The following is a 17,435-nucleotide window of genomic DNA, read 5'->3' on the forward strand; positions in this document are numbered from 1 at the left end:
CTAAGGAAACCATTTCTTACTTAAGCTCGAACACGTTGCCTTTGTGAGTGTCCTCATTACCTCATTGCGTAGAGAGGAGATTGAGTGTCACCCTACATACCTTTGCTCTTATAGCATTTTGTTATGATTTGCGGAAGCCCAATCCAAAAACTTAAGACTAAATTCATTGAGAAACTAACAATGGAAAAAACTAATGAATCTATATTTACTTGTTTGATGTATCCGAATATTGTGACAAGAATACTAGTTAGGAAAAAAAAGTGTGAAAGAGTGATGTCCTATAAAGAGAAGTCAAAGTCAAACTTCATTTGATTTTATTTTATTCATACATAGCCACATAGGCCCCAAGACAAATGTTTAATATCACACTCTTCACATGATCAATCACAGAAATTGCATACCGAACGAGATTCTTCCACCTTCGTAGCTCTAAAGTCTAAGACCAATTTGTTATGCAAAATGTGTGTAAACATGTTTGTGAAGGAATTAGAACAAAAAATAAAAAAAATGGACACCAAATTGGCATGCATGAACTGGGTTCTCTTATTGCTTTGTGTATGTATGCGTACAGAAGGAAACAAAGAATAAAACTGGGAAAAACTCAACACTTGAATAATGAGATAAGCCAATCTCAAATTCATCACGACATGCATCTATATGGTCAAAGTCAAACCAGCATTTGACTTTATCTACAACTAAAACCCATATGCTTTGTATTTACGTCACCAAACACACACATCCATTGTCATTTACACAAGATCTTCAAATTGCATCTTCAGACGTCACTTCCCTCTCGCTATCCAATTCCACACCTTTCAGTTTCAGTTTCAGTTCATCTGTACATATCTTTAGAGCATCATGCTTCTTGTTCAGATCATCAACCAACTCACACTTTTCCTTAAGTTCCATTTCCAACCTTTCAATATCGCTATTCATTCTATCCTCTTCAGTCGCATGAGAATTTTTTAGTAGATCAATCTGGGTACTCAGTTCTATCATTTGTTCATCTCGCTTTGCTATTTCAGTTAGGCCTAACGCTACTTCCTCATGCAATTTTAGATTCTGAGCTTCTACTTTATCATATTCCGTCTGTAAACGACCAGTTATGCCGAGAATCTTGTTAGTCAACTCATTTTTCAGATTTTTATTTTCTTCGTCCGATTTTATTACTTGCTGTCTGGAGGCCTCTAGAACACCGAACATTTTTTCATACCTACGATTTGTCTCAGCAATCGTAACTTTAAGCTCAGCCGCGTTAGCTTTCTCAGCTTCAAGAATCGCATTTTCGTCTGTTAAATCCTGAATCTTTTTCTTCAAAGTAAGCTGTTTTTTTTCAAGAGTTGAAATCTTTTTGCGTAACACTGACACGTCAGGCTCAGGGTCATGGACTTTGGTTTCTTTCACTTTCGATTCAACAGTCTTGAGTGGTGGATTTAGCTGCTTCTTGGTGGATTCTAACTGATCGGGATTTGATGATAATGCGAAGGAAGATTCTGAGCCTTCTCTTGTAGAAAAACGAAAACCACCTCCACTAGTGTCTAGAGTAAATTCATAACCAACAGGTGTCTTGAATTCAGGTGTTTTACTCATTTGAGGAGAGGTTGAAGTAGAAGAATCAACATGCTCTGTTTTGATAGGTGTTGTAGATTTATGAGTGTTCTTGCTCACTTCTTTAATCAAATGAACATGTTCATCAGCCAACGCCATGTGCATGCGAGATAACTCTGTAACCATTGTTGTCAATTTAGGCTTCTTGAAATCGCCAATTTTGGGTAAATTTTCATCTTGCTCAATCACGTTAAGGATTTCTTTAACACACTGCTGGAACCCTAATTTCCAAGAAATTTCAAGCTCAATTAGCATATTGGTTTGTTTAGTGATAGAAACATTTTGTAAATTTCATTTTTCAAGTTCTGTAAGGATCTTACCTTCCACATTTTCGAAAAGGAATGAAGAGTTTTCTGGCATATTTTGACTATCCTGCCCTTGTGAGTGTGATTTTGCTTTGTTCTTGTTGACTTCTTTAATCAAATGAACATTTTCATCAGCCAATGCCCCATGCACACGTGATAACTCGGTTACCAGTTTTGTCATGTTCGACTTCTTGCTATCGTAAAATTCGGCTATTACTTTGGAGAATTTTTCATCTTCGTCGATCTGCTTAAGGATTTCCTTGACACATTGCTCGAACCCTAGTTTCCCAGAAACTGCTCATTTAGTATATGGATTGAAATGTAAATATTCAAAGATTCTTTACAAAGAACCAATAGACAGCAAATTCATGAGAAGATGGCTATACATGTTCTGTAAGGATCTTACCTTGTACATTTTGTGACGTAATCTGACTATCCTGCCCTTGTGACTGTGCTTTTGATTCGTCGCCTTCCATATCAAGAGACCAACTGCCCTGCAATACTTGAAACATCATAGCATAAGACTAGGACTAGCTTCCGACCCTTTAATTGCGTCAAAACATTCAAAAGGGTCTTGTTTACTTGCACATAATCAATAAAGATACAGTTTCTGTTGATTGGGAACTTCTTTATGGTTGCTTGTTATCTAATGCATCAACTCACAAAAATGCAAAACCAACAGAGATGTCAAAACTCAAATAATTCACGCAAGTAAAGAAAAATGTTCATGTTAGAGGTCACCCGAAAAACATATTGCAACATTGATAGAGTATAGTTAGCAACTGGGGTGTTACTTCTGTGAACCCTGTTGTAAGGTCTGTTTTCGTTTACTCTGTTTTGTGTTTCTTGATCGTTCTTGATTGATTAGGTTGTTTGAATCTGATTCTTGATCATCATCACCATTTGATTTCATCCAAAAGTTCGATTAGTCTGAAATTTTTGCACTGAATTCAATTGTAATCCCTACACTTCAACAATAGTCACCTTTCATTCTACCACATAAGAAAACGTCAATGAAGCAAAAACTTAAAATCATGGATTAGATACAATTCAGTCATATCTAACAGAAATTGTGCAAAACAGAATCATAGATGATAATGAAAATTACGAAGATGAAATGAATCACCGAAATCACTAATCACTACTAATCATAATCAACATCTTACATCCAATCTTTCACAAGAAATCAATGAAACCAAAATTGAAGAGGAAAGTAGCTTACGGATTTGACTAACCTTTTCACGAAAGTGAAATTGATTCGAAAGAAATGATTTACAGCTACAAGAATCACTGTTGCGAAGTTCAAAGCTCTTTCGGTGTGTTTGAGAGAAGAGAGAGAGAGAGAGAGAGAGAGATGCTCTGAACAGGAGAAGACCGGATTTAATGGACCGGATGTTACCCGCCTTATTCCCGCTTAAATTTGTAATGACTATAATAACCTTCCGCTTTTGAGAAACATGTACGTGATTTCAAAGAAGGCGGAAGGGTATTTAAGTAAATCAGATGGACTGCAAATAACTGCCAGACCCAAATGTGAACGGAAAAAATGTGCAAGGGTATTTATAAATTTTTTGGAAATTAACTTATTAGTCACTAGCCAAACATTCAAAATGATTTCTATGAAAAAAAAATATAATAAAATACCAACATAACTTTTCATTTGATCCGGATTCTAATTATTGATAATTTTCTTTGAAACATTTCAATTTACTGTAACCTGGTTACACCTCGCTAAATAGATACTTATCTTGACCTTTAACCCAGATAGGTAACATGAAAACTTAAATGGTGTTTGATCCAAATTTGCCTTCAAAATTAGGAAGTCATGGTATGTAAACCGAAGCATCAAAAATTAATAGAATAGAAAACCTCAAACAATCCACCAATATTTTTTTCTTCAGGTAAGAACATGTTGAAGACGCTCAATCAAATCTATGAAAAATCAGACGAAAATTTCCAAAGGTTTTGCAAAGAATGTGATGCAAATAAGAATCTGATTGTTAGTTGTGGCAATATATTCAGTTCCAATGTCATCGTGCTCTGTGAAGAATCAAAACCATAGCAAGTCTTCACCCTTAAATTTCTCAAATCTATGGTTGAGGAACGGAAAAGGTGCTAGATCATGTCGTCTATGATGCCTTACACCAATTTTCCTTATCCAACAAACACCTTCCCTCTCTGCCACCACACCTAGACGTTGTTACTGTTGCTTCTTGCCATCCACAATCTCCCACAAACAACAATAAAATCCTCGCTTTTGATTCCCCCTAAATTATTATATCTTATTATTTTAGTCCTCTTGTTTCTGATGAAATCCTCCTCCGCATCCCCTCGAAACACCCAAAAATATCACAAGGAAATCGAACTATTTAATATCAAAACAGTGGTCGAATCTCTAAGGTCATATGGTAAAATCACTTAGGGTTTTGGATTGGGATTTCCTTAAATTTGCTCATATGTTCTCCATATTCCCTAACCCTACACATATTGTGTAACATCCCAAAAAATTTAGACAAAAATTTCATTTTTAATTTATTTCAAAACATTCGGTAATCATGTCAAACAACCAAAAGTGTATCATAGTGTAATAATATCAGAGTACAAATACCAAAATCACATAAGGCGAAACACATGGGCGGATGCGGTGAGATCAAGTTGGGCTCTTCCCTTTAAAGTTGGAAGTACCTGAAACATAAAGTGGAAACCCTAAGCACAAAGCTTAGTGAGCTCCCCCAAAATACATCATACCATACATACATAACTTTCAAAACATAACTGAGTCTATTTCATCCCCTGCGGTCTCTTTCAACCGGTACTAGGTGTATTTCACCCCCATTCGGTCTCTTTCAACCGATATTGGGTGTATTTCAACCCATTCAGTCTCTTTCAACTCGTATCGAGTCTATTTCACCTCTACAACTAGCATATAATCATAACAGTAAGAGTCACAGAGACAATAAACATATATCGATAATACAATAAATTGTCATGAAGATAATTATCATCCTACAAACATAATCCAGTGGGTTGGCATTGGTGCCTTTGACCCACGAGTATAGTGGAGGAAACTCACCTCGTAAAGCAGCTCAAAAGTCAATATGCTCTCAAGATCCCACAACAGGTGCTAGATACCACCTATCTAATCACACAAGGCAAGACCTTAATCTATCTACTAAGACATTAAAAACTAAACAAAATCCACAAGTCAAAAGTCCACCTTCAAGGTCAATGGTTAAAGTTAACATTCGATGTTGACTTCAACCGACCGCCACAACATGGTCTTCCTTTGCCACACCATGGTCCTTATGTGATCCAACAGGCGGGAGAATCCCAACCACCACATCATGGTTACTTAGGACCACGCCGTGGTTGTCGAGGTTCCCATAGCTTAATGCATTATGTTGTTTCCTTCAATTCCAAGAGCTCCAAAGCTTAGATCTAGACCTAAATGTGATCTAAAAGGATAAAGTTTCCAGCTTTATCCATTAGGACCATCCAAAGGTCCAAACAAGTCTTAATAAGGCAAGAACTTAACCAATTAGCACTTATTCCAAAAGGTTCGAAATCCATCTTTTCCAGAAGTGATTCTAGCACCAAAACTAACCTAAAAGTCGGTGCTTTATAGACATGTATGTCCAATGCATTTTGTGAACCCATATTAAGTCGAGATGAGGATTTACGACCTAAATCTCATGCATGGCTTGAAAATTCCAACAAACTACAAATGTAAAGCACAAAATATACCAAATAACCTAGAGATTCATAAAGTTGCAAACTTTATGAGATTTCACCATTCCAACAAACAAGAACAAGGAGTTTATGGGACAAAACTCAAGATCTAGCAACCTAGCATGATAAAAATTGAGTCTTGGATACTTATAAAGGTCCAAAAGAGTGTTAAGGTGAAGAATGGAGTCTTGCTTGCTTGATCTTTGCTTCTTTTTTCCTTCTCTAGCTTCACAGACACAAAAACTAGCTCAATAATGGAGGAGAGTTATTAGGGTTTCTTTGGGGATTGAGAGAACTGATGGAGGCTAAGGACGAGAAAACCCTAGCCTCCTCATTCCTTTAAATAGGGAGCAAACCCCGGAAAAATAGGGTTTGTAAGCCAGCCGCCACCATGTCATGGTGACCTGAATAAATACGTGACTCCCAATCGCCTCGCCATGTCGTGATGGTGCCTCCACCATGTCGTGGTAATTCTAAAATGACAAGTTCAAATACATAAAAAGGTACCTCACAATTAGTGCGTTACAACTCTCCCCCACTTGGATTAGACTTCGTCCTCAAAGTCCGTTGCCTCAAACAACTTGAGGTAATGCTCTCTCATCTCGTCCGCTGGTTTCCACATCCATTTTGAGCCCTTTTAGTTCTATCATTGTACCTTCATGAGGTCTACAACCTTATTCCGTAGAGTCTTCGCCCTCCTGTCGAGGAACGCCACCGGTCTTTCTATATAATCCAGACGATCATCCATTTGAATGTCCAACAATGGAACAACTGCATAATCATCTACCAAACACTTCCACAACTGATAGACATGAAAAGTGATATGAATCTGTAACACCTACACATTCGGGCTAGTCAATAATAAACGTTAGAAATGTTTTTTTTTTATTATCTAGGATAAATAATCTTAACCAAAGTAATAGTTATTGTCAACGATTCCACATATTTCACATAATAAAGAAGAATTATGTGAATATTATGTGTTTCATGATTATTATAATATAAATAGGAAAAATCAGCTGAATCGTCTGTCAATCATAAAAATAAGTGTGCATAACACACACACACACACACACTTAACTTAGTCAAAACCCGCAAAAAACGGAATGTTTATTTGTAAAATAACCTCCTTCAACTTTTTTATAATCATTTGGGGCATCCCGACCCTTAACTTAGTCAAAACCCGCACAAAACGGAAAGTTTATTGGTAAAATAGCTCTTGGAACTGAAACCCTTAGAAGCGAAACCTCTAATAAGCCCCTGGACCGAAGCCCCTCGCATGGACCGAATCACCTAAGAGTCGAAGCCGAAACTACCAAAACCAAAATAAAGCGAAGGACCGAAACTGAACCAAGCGAACCGAGACTCCCTTCAGACCGAACCCTCGCCACCTTCGCGTTCGGTTCCTCCTAACGCTTTGCCTGCGAATCTGTTCGGCCGAATCCCCTCTCGGTTCTCATTCACAACCGAAACTCACCTTTGGTTCTAGGCTTCCCAGAGACTGAACCTTCGGCCCTGAATCCAGATTTTCGCAATTTCACATCTTTTTCCCGGTTTTCGACCACCTTCGCGCTTTAAGCCCGTTTTTTTTCATGATTTTGACGTGGGATTTTCACCCAAACTCATATTTTGACATATAAAACACTATATATTCATAATTTAAACACATTTTAAGGGAAACATTGCCTAAGAATAAAATCTAGTGGGTAAGATATTGAGGTGGAGTGTTGACTTTACCTTTAAGTTATGACACAAGCAATCCTCCACACCCACTCCAAGACCATACCCAGTCACTATTCATCATTACTTAGTCAATTATTTGTCCTTTCACCCTCTTTCTCCAGCATATGAGGGTGATCAAGGGCTGAAAATCTTTACTTCTCCTCCCACATTCCCCACACTTTCACCAAGAAGCAAACCCATTTCTCTCTCTCACTTTCTCTCTCTAAACTCGAATTTGAAGGTTGTTCTTGAGCATTCCCCTCCAAGTTTGGTAAGTAAATTCATCCTACACTTGATTATCTTGCATCCTTTCACTCAAATCATGGATTCCTTACACAAATATCATCATATTTGTTACTAGATCTTCAAATCCTCAAGTATCTCCCAAGTGTTCTTGACTTGGAAACTTCTTTTCCTCATCATCCATTTACTGAAATCAGTCAAGGTGAGTTCATACCCCCCACCTTTTCATGTTTTCTTCAAGTTTTAGGGGGATAATACAAGTTAAATCACCAATAACTTAACAAAACTCAAACATCAGCTTTCCACAGAAAAGTTGAGTTGCATTCACGGGCTGGTTTTACCGACTCAAACTTAAAACCTTTCAAAACTGTTTAATATGCAAATAGTTCAGGTCTATATGAATATTTTCACACCAGTTAGAGGCTTCTAAAAATCATAATAAAATTTATGAACAAACTAGACACATTTTCTAAACTCTCAGAGTTTACGGATTTAGTCTTCAGTTTCGTATGATTTTTCTATGATTTTTCTAAATCAGTGCAAAAATGGTAAAAACAAATTTACAGTTTACAACTTTCATAACACTTTGGAACATGTTGAGCAAAGTGTTAATCCTTGATGACTTCCTATTTTGCATGTGTTTTCTGTTGTGATATAATTATATAACAGGAAAAATGTTCACTAAATTGTAAGAGTGCTTTATTATTACAACTATTACAAGATGAGACATAATAAACATAGTTATGTTTTTGCTATACATTCTACTTACACAGAAAATGCTTCTATACATTACAAACATTTTGATAAACTATAATAGGTATAGTTTATGTTTCATATACATTACAAACAATTAGGATAAACTATAGCAAGTCATAGTTTATGTTTCATTTACATCACACCATGAGAGAGTACATCTCGACAAAAAGGAGTTTTCAGTTCACTTTACGTAAATCTATTAATGAATAAATTTGTGCGACATTCGATTCACCTTACGTCCAAAGTAACGAAATCAAAAGTCCTGTAATTGTAACCAGAGTCTCTTGTAGGAAGAGCGTGATAGTTGTGTGTGTGTGTGTGTCTATATATATATATATATATATATATATATATATATATATATATATATATATATATTGGGTCTGACAAATCCACACCTTAGCTGCATGCAACAGTTAGACCGACAAGTCTGGGGTGATAAATGTCATTACATTCCGACGTCTGAAGAACTTCGTATACAAGACTGACCAAGTCATAGCATGGTTATAATAACTAACATGGGGTATTAACAAAACATAAGATTTACGGGATTTTCCTTCAATTAAACGAGTTTATGTCGATTTAAACTTGCATAATTTACAACTTATATGGAAATACTAGTACATTATTAGTCTTGGCATTTAAGACTACAATACACTTTTAAAATGGAAATATTGGATTTTTCTGGAACAAACATTTCTTTTACAAAGAAAGGATTTCAACATTTCATTCAAAAGCTTATGAACTCACCAACTTAATTGTTGAAACTTTTTTTAAAACTACTTGTATTCTCAGGAAATCAGTAAAATAGGTAATCAACGGCTTTTGAGAATGGGACGCTAAGGCGTCAAACATTTCATTTTTGTTAACATAATGTAATTAATTTAGAAACATATAAACTTGTACGAGTGTTTTAGCTCCATGTCCAAAACCTTCTTCTAAGGCTAGTATGAGTGTTTTAGCTTCATGGAGCCTTGCATGCACGTAAAGTTAGCAACTTTACGTGATAACAACACCCTAGGAGCCTAGATCTACAGTTTGGAGCTTTGGTTTCATGTAAAAGCATCTGAATGAGAAATGGACTGAAGGGACTCGACGAGTTGGATAGCCAACTCGATGAATTGAGATGGGTGTTCCCATATTCTGGATTCTGCATAAACTCGACGAGTTAGAGAGGTAACTCGACGAGTCCATTTGGGTTTTCCAGATGAGTTGTCTGGAAACTCGGCGAGTCGATTGGGGTTTTCACTATTTCTCGAGTTCTGAAGGAACTTGACGAGTCAGTGAGGTACACTAAACGAGTTGGGTCAACATGGACTGTTGACTTGACCGTTGACTTTGACTTTGACCAAAGGTTGACCAATTGACTTCTGAGGGTATTTTGGTATATTGGGTATTTATGGAAGTGGATCATTGGTGGTTGTAGGTGTTGGTGTTTGCATCCGTATCTCGGGAGTTTGTCATTCCAGTTCCGATCGACATTGTGAGGTGAGTTGTCCTCACTATACTTACAGGGTTGAAGGCACCAATACCGACCCTTTTCGGATTTGTATTCGGGTTTGTTGCATGGTGATATGCTTAGTGACCTGTTAGGTCGGTATCCTGGTATATAGGATGATGCTATATTAGTGAACTGTTAGGTCGATATCCTGGTATATAGGATGATGATATGTTAGTGATCTGTTAGGTTGGTATCCTGGTATATAGGATGATGCTATCTTAGTGATCTGTTAGATCTGTATAACTATATGTACATGCTAGCTAGCATATGAAATTTATGTGCACATGATTGTTTGATTGGGGGTTGGGTTGAGGCGGACCTACTTTGTGATGAAGGCCAACAGACCCAGGGTGGACCGGATAGACTGCAGACCTATTAGGGAATATCAGTTAGGTCGAAGGCCCGATGAACGGTCCAGATAAGTTGAAGGCCCGAGAGGGCAGACCAGACATGTTGAAGGTTATGAGAGTGGGCCAGATAGACTAAAGGGCCGGTGCGGGCAGTCCAGTTATACCGTAGACTCTATATGCATGTTGTTTATTTGTTATGTTATGGTTATATTTGTGTAGCATTGGTATTTTAGGGGAACTCACTACGCTTCGGTCTTACAGTTTTTGATTATGTTTCAGGTACTTCTGACGGTCGCGGGAAGGTGAAGGCGTGATCGTGCACGTCGTTATATTTTTATGATTTGATTATGGGATACTCCAACATGAAACCATTTTGAAAATAAATTTGTAATAATTGTTGGTTTTTGAATGATTTAGAAAGTTTTAAATTTGCATGATTTTTTATGGATGTTACAAGTTGGTATCAGAGCATTGGTTTGAGTGACTTGGAGGAAACACTCATGTGTATCCAGTCTCAAACTATGGACAAGATTTTAAAATGATTATTTTCAAATGGTTTTCAAAATACTAAAGGAGGATGTAAGTGTACGATCATCCAGAGCCAGTAAGTAGACCCCAAAATACCTTACTGTAACGTCCCCGTTTCTGGTATGTTATTTAAATGTTTATTTTTCCAAGTTTTTCAAGAGGGACTCGACGAGTCTGTTTCCCCACTCGCCGAGTAGAGACGAGATTTCGAGCACGTGAAAGTGGGCGACTCGACGAGTCCATATCCTGGACTCGACGAGTCTGCCAGTCTGGAAGAAACCCTAGATCCATGGGTTTCATAGCAACACATTAACCCTATATAATCCCTCTTATGCACCCAATCTAGCCTCCCTCACCCTCAGAACGTTTCATAGCAACACATTAACCTATCTTGAGTGGTTTTGGGCATTTTTGTGTAAAGAGTGAAGATTGAAAGAGAAGAGGAAGGCTAGATCCAAAGGAGAAGAAGGGAAACAAGATCTTGCATCCATTTCAGAGTCATTTGAGGTATTAATCGAACTATTTCTGTTCCTTGGTTGCTTCTCTTTAGAAATCTCATTTAGGTTACCTTTTTTCCCATTTATGAGCTTAATCTAGTAAAGGAGCTTGTGTAGTGGTATAGCTTTCAGATCTAATCATATTTCTGTCCCAAAACCCAGATCTAATACCTTTATTGAACCTTGTTGCATATAAGCCCTAGATCTAACCTTCTTCATGCATTTTAAGCCTATAAACCTCTTTAGGAGTCTATGTGCACGTAAAGATGGAACCTTTATGTGCAAACCAAGCCTTAGGAACCCAGATCTATCAATTGGATGCGTTGGTTTTGAGCAGAATCGTCTGAATAGTAAGTGCATGCATGCGACTCGGCGAGTCATTCTTCGGAACGGCGAGTCGAGTCGCGAGTCCCCGAAGTTTCCCCTGTTGAGTGATGTGAGTGGAACCAGTGAGTGTGAGGATGGCTCAATGAGTTGATTGGCAGACTCTTTCATGGAGGGACTCAGCGAGTCAATGCCCTGATTCGGTGAGTCCAAGACAATCTTCATACCTCTAGATCAGACTCGACGAGTTGTTCATACAACTCGGCGAGTCACAGCCAGAGTGTTCATGCGTTGAAGGAGGACTCGACGAGTTGTTCATACAACTCGGCGAGTCGGATGCAGATTGACTAAGTGATAGCATCGAAGAGGAACTCGTCGAGTCTATGCCAAACTCAACGAGTAGTAGCGAGCAGAAGCAAGGAAGTAAGGGTGAGGACTCGACGAGTTGGTGACCCAACTCGATGAGTCAGGTCAACTGTATCTTGACTTTGACCAATAGGATTGACTTTGACCAGGGGTAAAATAGTCATTTTACCCTCAGTATAGTTATCAGTATTTGATTCAGTGTGTTATGGAAATTGTAGCCGGGGAGATATCGGAGCAGCAGCAGATAGTTTCCAGAGCAGTTCATTTACCAGCCAGTTTACGAGGTGAGTTTCCTTCCAGTAGGAACGGGTCTAAGGCCACAATGTCGACCCATTTAACTAGCAATTGTTTCCGGACTTCGGTCCGATGCAGTAGTTAGGATGTTTGATGCCTTCGTGGCTTAGACAGGGTTTATGTGTTATGTGTTCCGGGCTACGGCCCGATGCAATATGCAGTTTATGTGTTCATGCTAGTTGATATGTTTATGCTATGCTATGTTATGCTCAGTCAGTTTCCGGACTTCGGTCCGATGCAGTTAGTTCCGGAATTCGGTCCGATGCAGGGGACAAGGTCCCAGTCAGTTCCAGACTTCGGTCCGATGTAGTTTCCGGACTTCTGTCCGATGCAGAGGGCAAGGCCCTGGTTAGTTATGGACTTCATTCCGATGCAGTGGGCAAGGCCCAATATGTGTTTATATGTTATTGTATCGTATGTGGTAGTTTGGGGGGAGCTCACTAAGCTTTGTGCTTACGTTTTCATTTTTGGTTTCAGGTACTTCCGCAAGTAAAGGGAAGAGCTTGGGATGATGGCATCTCACACACCACAACTTTAGCTTTATTCCTGGGAGTTTTGTTCAGATACTTAGATATGATTTGATACAGTTTTTGATACGTCACTTTTATGGCTTTTGAGATACTCGACGTATGGTTTTTATTATATGACATTCAGTGTTATGACTTTTATTATTATTTAAAAACAAAATTTTTGGGGTAGTAGTTTTGGGATGTTTCACTTACGTATTATTTGATTTTGTGATATGTTAGAACAACATGCTAGTACTAGGCTAGGGATCTGCAGGAATTGCATGATAGAATTGCTTGATTATATGATGACGGATAACCTAGGGATTTCCTTATATGGAATTGAGATCAATACTATAGTTGCTTATTGTATGCATCACGATTGTACATAATTAAGATCTTATAGCCTGAGAATGTTTAGTTTGGCCTTATTTCCTGTTCTTGTTTGATGAAAGGCTTAGGGTAGGATCAGGTATTCGAAAGTCTATAAGGTCCGACGTTGTGTGTGGCTAGCATACGCGAGTTATGCAAGGATGGTGGAAGTTTCATGGATGAGTCGTGTGGGACTTGTCAGCAGGTTATGAGATATTTAGCCATCCTATAGGTTTGAGGATTTAGCGCTCGCTATGCTTATGTATATTATTATGGCATTATGATGATACTTGAGACAAATATGGATAGGTGTGGAAGGTAGTATGAGCTCGTACTACTGAAAGCAAGACCCATATGCATAGCAAGGAAGTCACAGCCTCTAGGGTTTAGTTGGGAGTTAGTTCTAGTAATTTATGCAAATTATCTGATATCTTCCTGGTGTATTTACAGTATGGTGGTTACGAGGAGATTTGAGACCGGATCCGGTTCAGGAGCGAAAGCTGGCAACCAGGATAGGCCAGCGCTGACAGATGATCGTGTCAGGGAGATCATCCGGGAGGAGGTGGTCGAGATTGTCCGGGGTCAGATTCTGGAGATGTTTGGGTCCATGAAGACCGCCATGATGGAATATTTCGATGACAGATATGCAACCATTGCTGAGACTGCGGCTGTTGTATCCTCCGCAGTCGTGGCGGCTGTAGGTATGGGGCATGACAGACTCTTTCTGACGTAGAGGTATGTTTCTTCACGTCCTCATGTCCTGCTGACTAGAAGGTCAGATGTGCCCTGAACTTGCTGAGGTTCGGGGAAAAGGACTGGTGGAGGTTGATGATAAGGACATACACTGATGATCAAAGGACTCTGGTTACTTGGGAGCAATTCAGGGATATGTTCCACATTCGCTACATTCCACAGGTCGAGGGAGAACAGTTAGCTCAGGAGTTCTTGGAGTTGAGACAGGATGCTGAGATGGTGACGAAGATCACCCGTATGTTCACTGAGAGGGTGATGTTATGCCCGTAGTTTGCTTCTAAGAAGGCTCATATGACACGTTATCTGAGCGCAAACATACATGTAGTTTTATATAATCATGGAAAAACATATGGTCCGTACCTGTAACAACATTTTTGGATTCTTTTATTTTTTATTATAATTTTTTTTCAAAACATTGTCACTTTGAAAACTCTATGAAGTATAAACAATTTTTTGTTGGTGATTTTCACTCAAAACCTTTTAAGAAATCTTGTAAAATTATTTGGGCGGAGTTGTTTTATCATCTTGATGAATCTCATAAATTTTCACCGAATTGTTTAGAAAAAGATAATAAACAAGAAAATAATCTCTATAATATTGGTGGTTCGAAAAATAAACTGATGATAAAAATTATCATATACCAGATTGTTTTTAAGCCTTTTATATTGCTGAGTTTGTGTTTACGTATTATGAATTTTTTTTAGAAAAAATCAATGTAATAGATTAATTCTTCCGATTTAAAATCAACCTAATTAAGTGAAGTCATGGTGGAAGTTGCATCAAAATTTAAAGTTTACTTTAAACAAAAATCAACTGTTGAAGTCAAACCAAGTGCAATCACCAAGTATTATGGCTTTCTTTGTTAGTTCAAATAAAAATGACCATTCTAAAAGCAGTGAATACTCGTAATTCATATTTAGCATCATCAAGGCCCATTAGCTCAGCTGGTTAGAGCGTCGTGCTAATAACGCGAAGGTCGCAGGTTCGAGACCTGCATGGGCCAAAATCTAATTTTTGTACTATTTTTTTGAAGATATTGATCTTATTATAATTTATATGTTGTTATTTAGGCCGTAGACGAAGCAAACAAAGACGACCAAAACTAGTCTATATTGGTTTATTTCAGTTTAATACGAATAAAATTTGTCTACATAACTATATTAGTTTGTTTAAGTTTAATTGAATTAAAAAATATAAACAAATCTAATTTTTTGTTTGTAATTGTTTGTTTTAAAAAATATATTATTCATCTGTGAGTTTAACTGAGCTAACAGACAAACACGAACACATAGACAACTAAAATTTTATTGTGTGTTTATTTGCTTAAAAGATAGTTTGTCCGTTAGACAACCAAAATTCATGTGAGTTTAACTAGAAGTCGACTTTGACATGACTCTCAGACAGAAAGCAATCTTTGAGTGTCTGTGGGCGCCTCATGTTCAGGATTTTCTGCTAACTATCCATATTGATGGTCTTGGCCAACATATGTCTCCTGTGGAGTACCGAACTATCATTCGTTATCGCCTCATGATTCCCATATTTCCAATTGACGAGATATGTCCAGTTTGTCGTAAGACATGTTTGAATTCCTTTGGGGAACACGCGGTTCATTGTAGAGAGCTCCCTGGTTTCAAGTATAGACATGATGTGGTTCGGGATGTTCTCTTTGATGTTTGTCGACGTGTTGGTATTTCTGTGAAGAAAGAACCGCCATTGAACTTTTTGACGGACCCGCAGGATGGAAGGTCCACACTTAGATCGACTGACATTTTGGTTGGATGGATAGGAGGGAAGCATGCGTGCGTGGATCTTACTGGGGTTTCTCCTCTCGTTGGTTTAGGAAGCGGGGGTTTCACAGCTGGGCATGCCGCATTGAAAGCCGCTGCGTGCAAAGTGGTAAAGCACGAGAATGCATGTATATCAAATCAACATGTGTTTGTTCTTTTTGCATTCGATACATTTCGTTTTCTCGCACCAGAGGCGGTAGAGCTCCTCAATAGAGTTCAATGGATCATGCATTTTAATGTCATATCTCCTAAATCCACAAATGTAGTTTTCAAAAGAATTGGTTTTGCTATCCAAAAAAGGCTAACGGCGCAACTTGTTGCTCGTTTGCCTTCAATTGATATGTATTGAACTACATGTTGTATTATAAATACAAAATGAAAAGGAGATATATAAAAGAAACATTTGATGTTGTGTTGTGTTGTTCATTATGAGAGTCTTTGTTGTTTTTATTTACATTATACATACATATTAATTCGTGTGCTATTTAGGAATAGTATAATTTTTTTTATATATAGTTTTAGATTTTTACAACAAAAGTTTTTAATATTAGAGTTTGTTATGGTTTTACATTTTGGCCATAAAACTATCTTATTTTAGACTTTGGCCGTAAGACTTTTTCATGTTGGTAGATTTGGTCCCTATATTATTCTACGTTCACATTTCCCATGTCGTTACTTTGTTAAATGTCACTTTTCATTCCCCGTATTTTGTAAAATGTTAGTTTTATCCCTTCAATTTAGACAACAAGTTCCACTCATTTACATTTAGTATATTGACATGTATGTAGGTTTGACATGTTTGGTCACTACATAGAAAATAAATTACAAGAATTGTCCCTTTAATTTACGAAATAGGTCTCTGCATAAAATTATATTTACATGAATGGTGCATATGTTGATGTACTAGAGTACCATATTGTCCTCGGAACATTATACACACACAAAATAGAAATAATAAACAAGAAAAAAAACCAAAGAAACACTGAAATATGTAAAAATGAAAAAAAGTCAACCGCATCGACGCATGGATCACCTTCTAGTTAATATTTATTTCATCATTTATGTCTGGAAGGACAAACATATGTGAAAAATGATTAGAATTTACAATGAGAGTCTAGTGGTTGAGGAGTTGAATTCCACCAAGGAGGTTCACAGTGCAAACCATGTCACACCAACAATATTCTTAATGTTCCGTAATTAACCTCCAAAATGGTTTTTGGGGTAGGTTGATGAACCACTCATATGGTGCCGTTTATATTTTTTTTTCTTTTTCTTATTTGAAAAATATTGTTTTTTTTTTTTAAACAGAAGACTTAAAAACATTGGTGTCATGTTTTAGTAGATGATATAAAACATAACTTTTCAAGTTTGTAGACATTCTAACTCTTTGCTTTTAAGTATGCCCTCGTTTTGATTTGTTTTTGTCGATTTGTTTTGTTTTAGATAATAAAAAAATGTTTGCAAACTAAAAAAAAACAATCATCTTTATACAAACCATAAACTTCTAGTTAGGCCTGTTTAAATTAACGGATACCTAAAAAAACTGATCAACCCAAATTTGGATGGATTGGGTTGTGGTTATCAGATTTCAGGTTTGAAAACAGATTCAAGACTTCCTAGTGACTACATACCAAAACATAATTAAAAAAAATTCTTGTATCCTTTTATATTCTCCTTCCATGTGACATGAATATTAAATTAACAATGAGATTTTCACAAGCGTATGAAATTTCTTGATGTGTTACACAACATAGTAGCACATAAAAGAGTCATGGATTCATTGATAAATTATTA

At 37.4% G+C, this 17,435-nt stretch overlaps 1 protein-coding gene and 1 non-coding gene across 2 annotated transcripts; one reads left to right on the forward strand and one right to left on the reverse strand.

Annotated features, from left to right (window-relative positions):
- Positions 1-525: 525 nt before the first annotated feature.
- LOC145029407 (uncharacterized) lies at positions 526-3,239 on the reverse strand. The gene is made up of 4 exons (XM_078977949.1): positions 3,149-3,239; positions 2,320-2,407; positions 1,929-2,207; positions 526-1,829 (listed from the first exon to the last, which is right to left on the reverse strand). The coding sequence occupies exons 2-4, from the start codon at positions 2,387-2,389 to the stop codon at positions 763-765; spliced, it is 1,416 nt and encodes a 471-aa protein (XP_078834075.1). The 5' UTR covers positions 2,390-2,407; positions 3,149-3,239; the 3' UTR covers positions 526-762.
- Positions 3,240-14,783: 11,544 nt separating this feature from the next.
- On the forward strand, positions 14,784-14,857 carry TRNAI-AAU (transfer RNA isoleucine (anticodon AAU)). The gene has a single exon. It is a non-coding gene; the product is annotated as a tRNA-Ile (tRNA).
- Positions 14,858-17,435: the final 2,578 nt, after the last annotated feature.

This window comes from Lactuca saligna, chromosome 2 (genome assembly GCF_052625555.1).
Source record: "Lactuca saligna cultivar CGN05327 chromosome 2, ASM5262555v1, whole genome shotgun sequence".
In the NCBI taxonomy this organism is placed as follows: Eukaryota; Viridiplantae; Streptophyta; class Magnoliopsida; order Asterales; family Asteraceae; genus Lactuca; species Lactuca saligna.

Excerpts from the sequence above, each read along its gene's own strand:
- LOC145029407 (XM_078977949.1), bottom strand. The coding sequence starts at position 2,389 with ATGGAAGGCGACGAATCAAAAGCACAGTCACAAGGGCAGGATAGTCAG. Across the intron at positions 2,208-2,319 it reads TACGTCACAAAATGTACAAG|TTTCTGGGAAACTAGGGTTC; the intron begins GTAAGATCCTTA and ends CTAAATGAGCAG. Across the intron at positions 1,830-1,928 it reads CCTTTTCGAAAATGTGGAAG|GGTTCCAGCAGTGTGTTAAA; the intron begins GTAAGATCCTTA and ends CTTGGAAATTAG.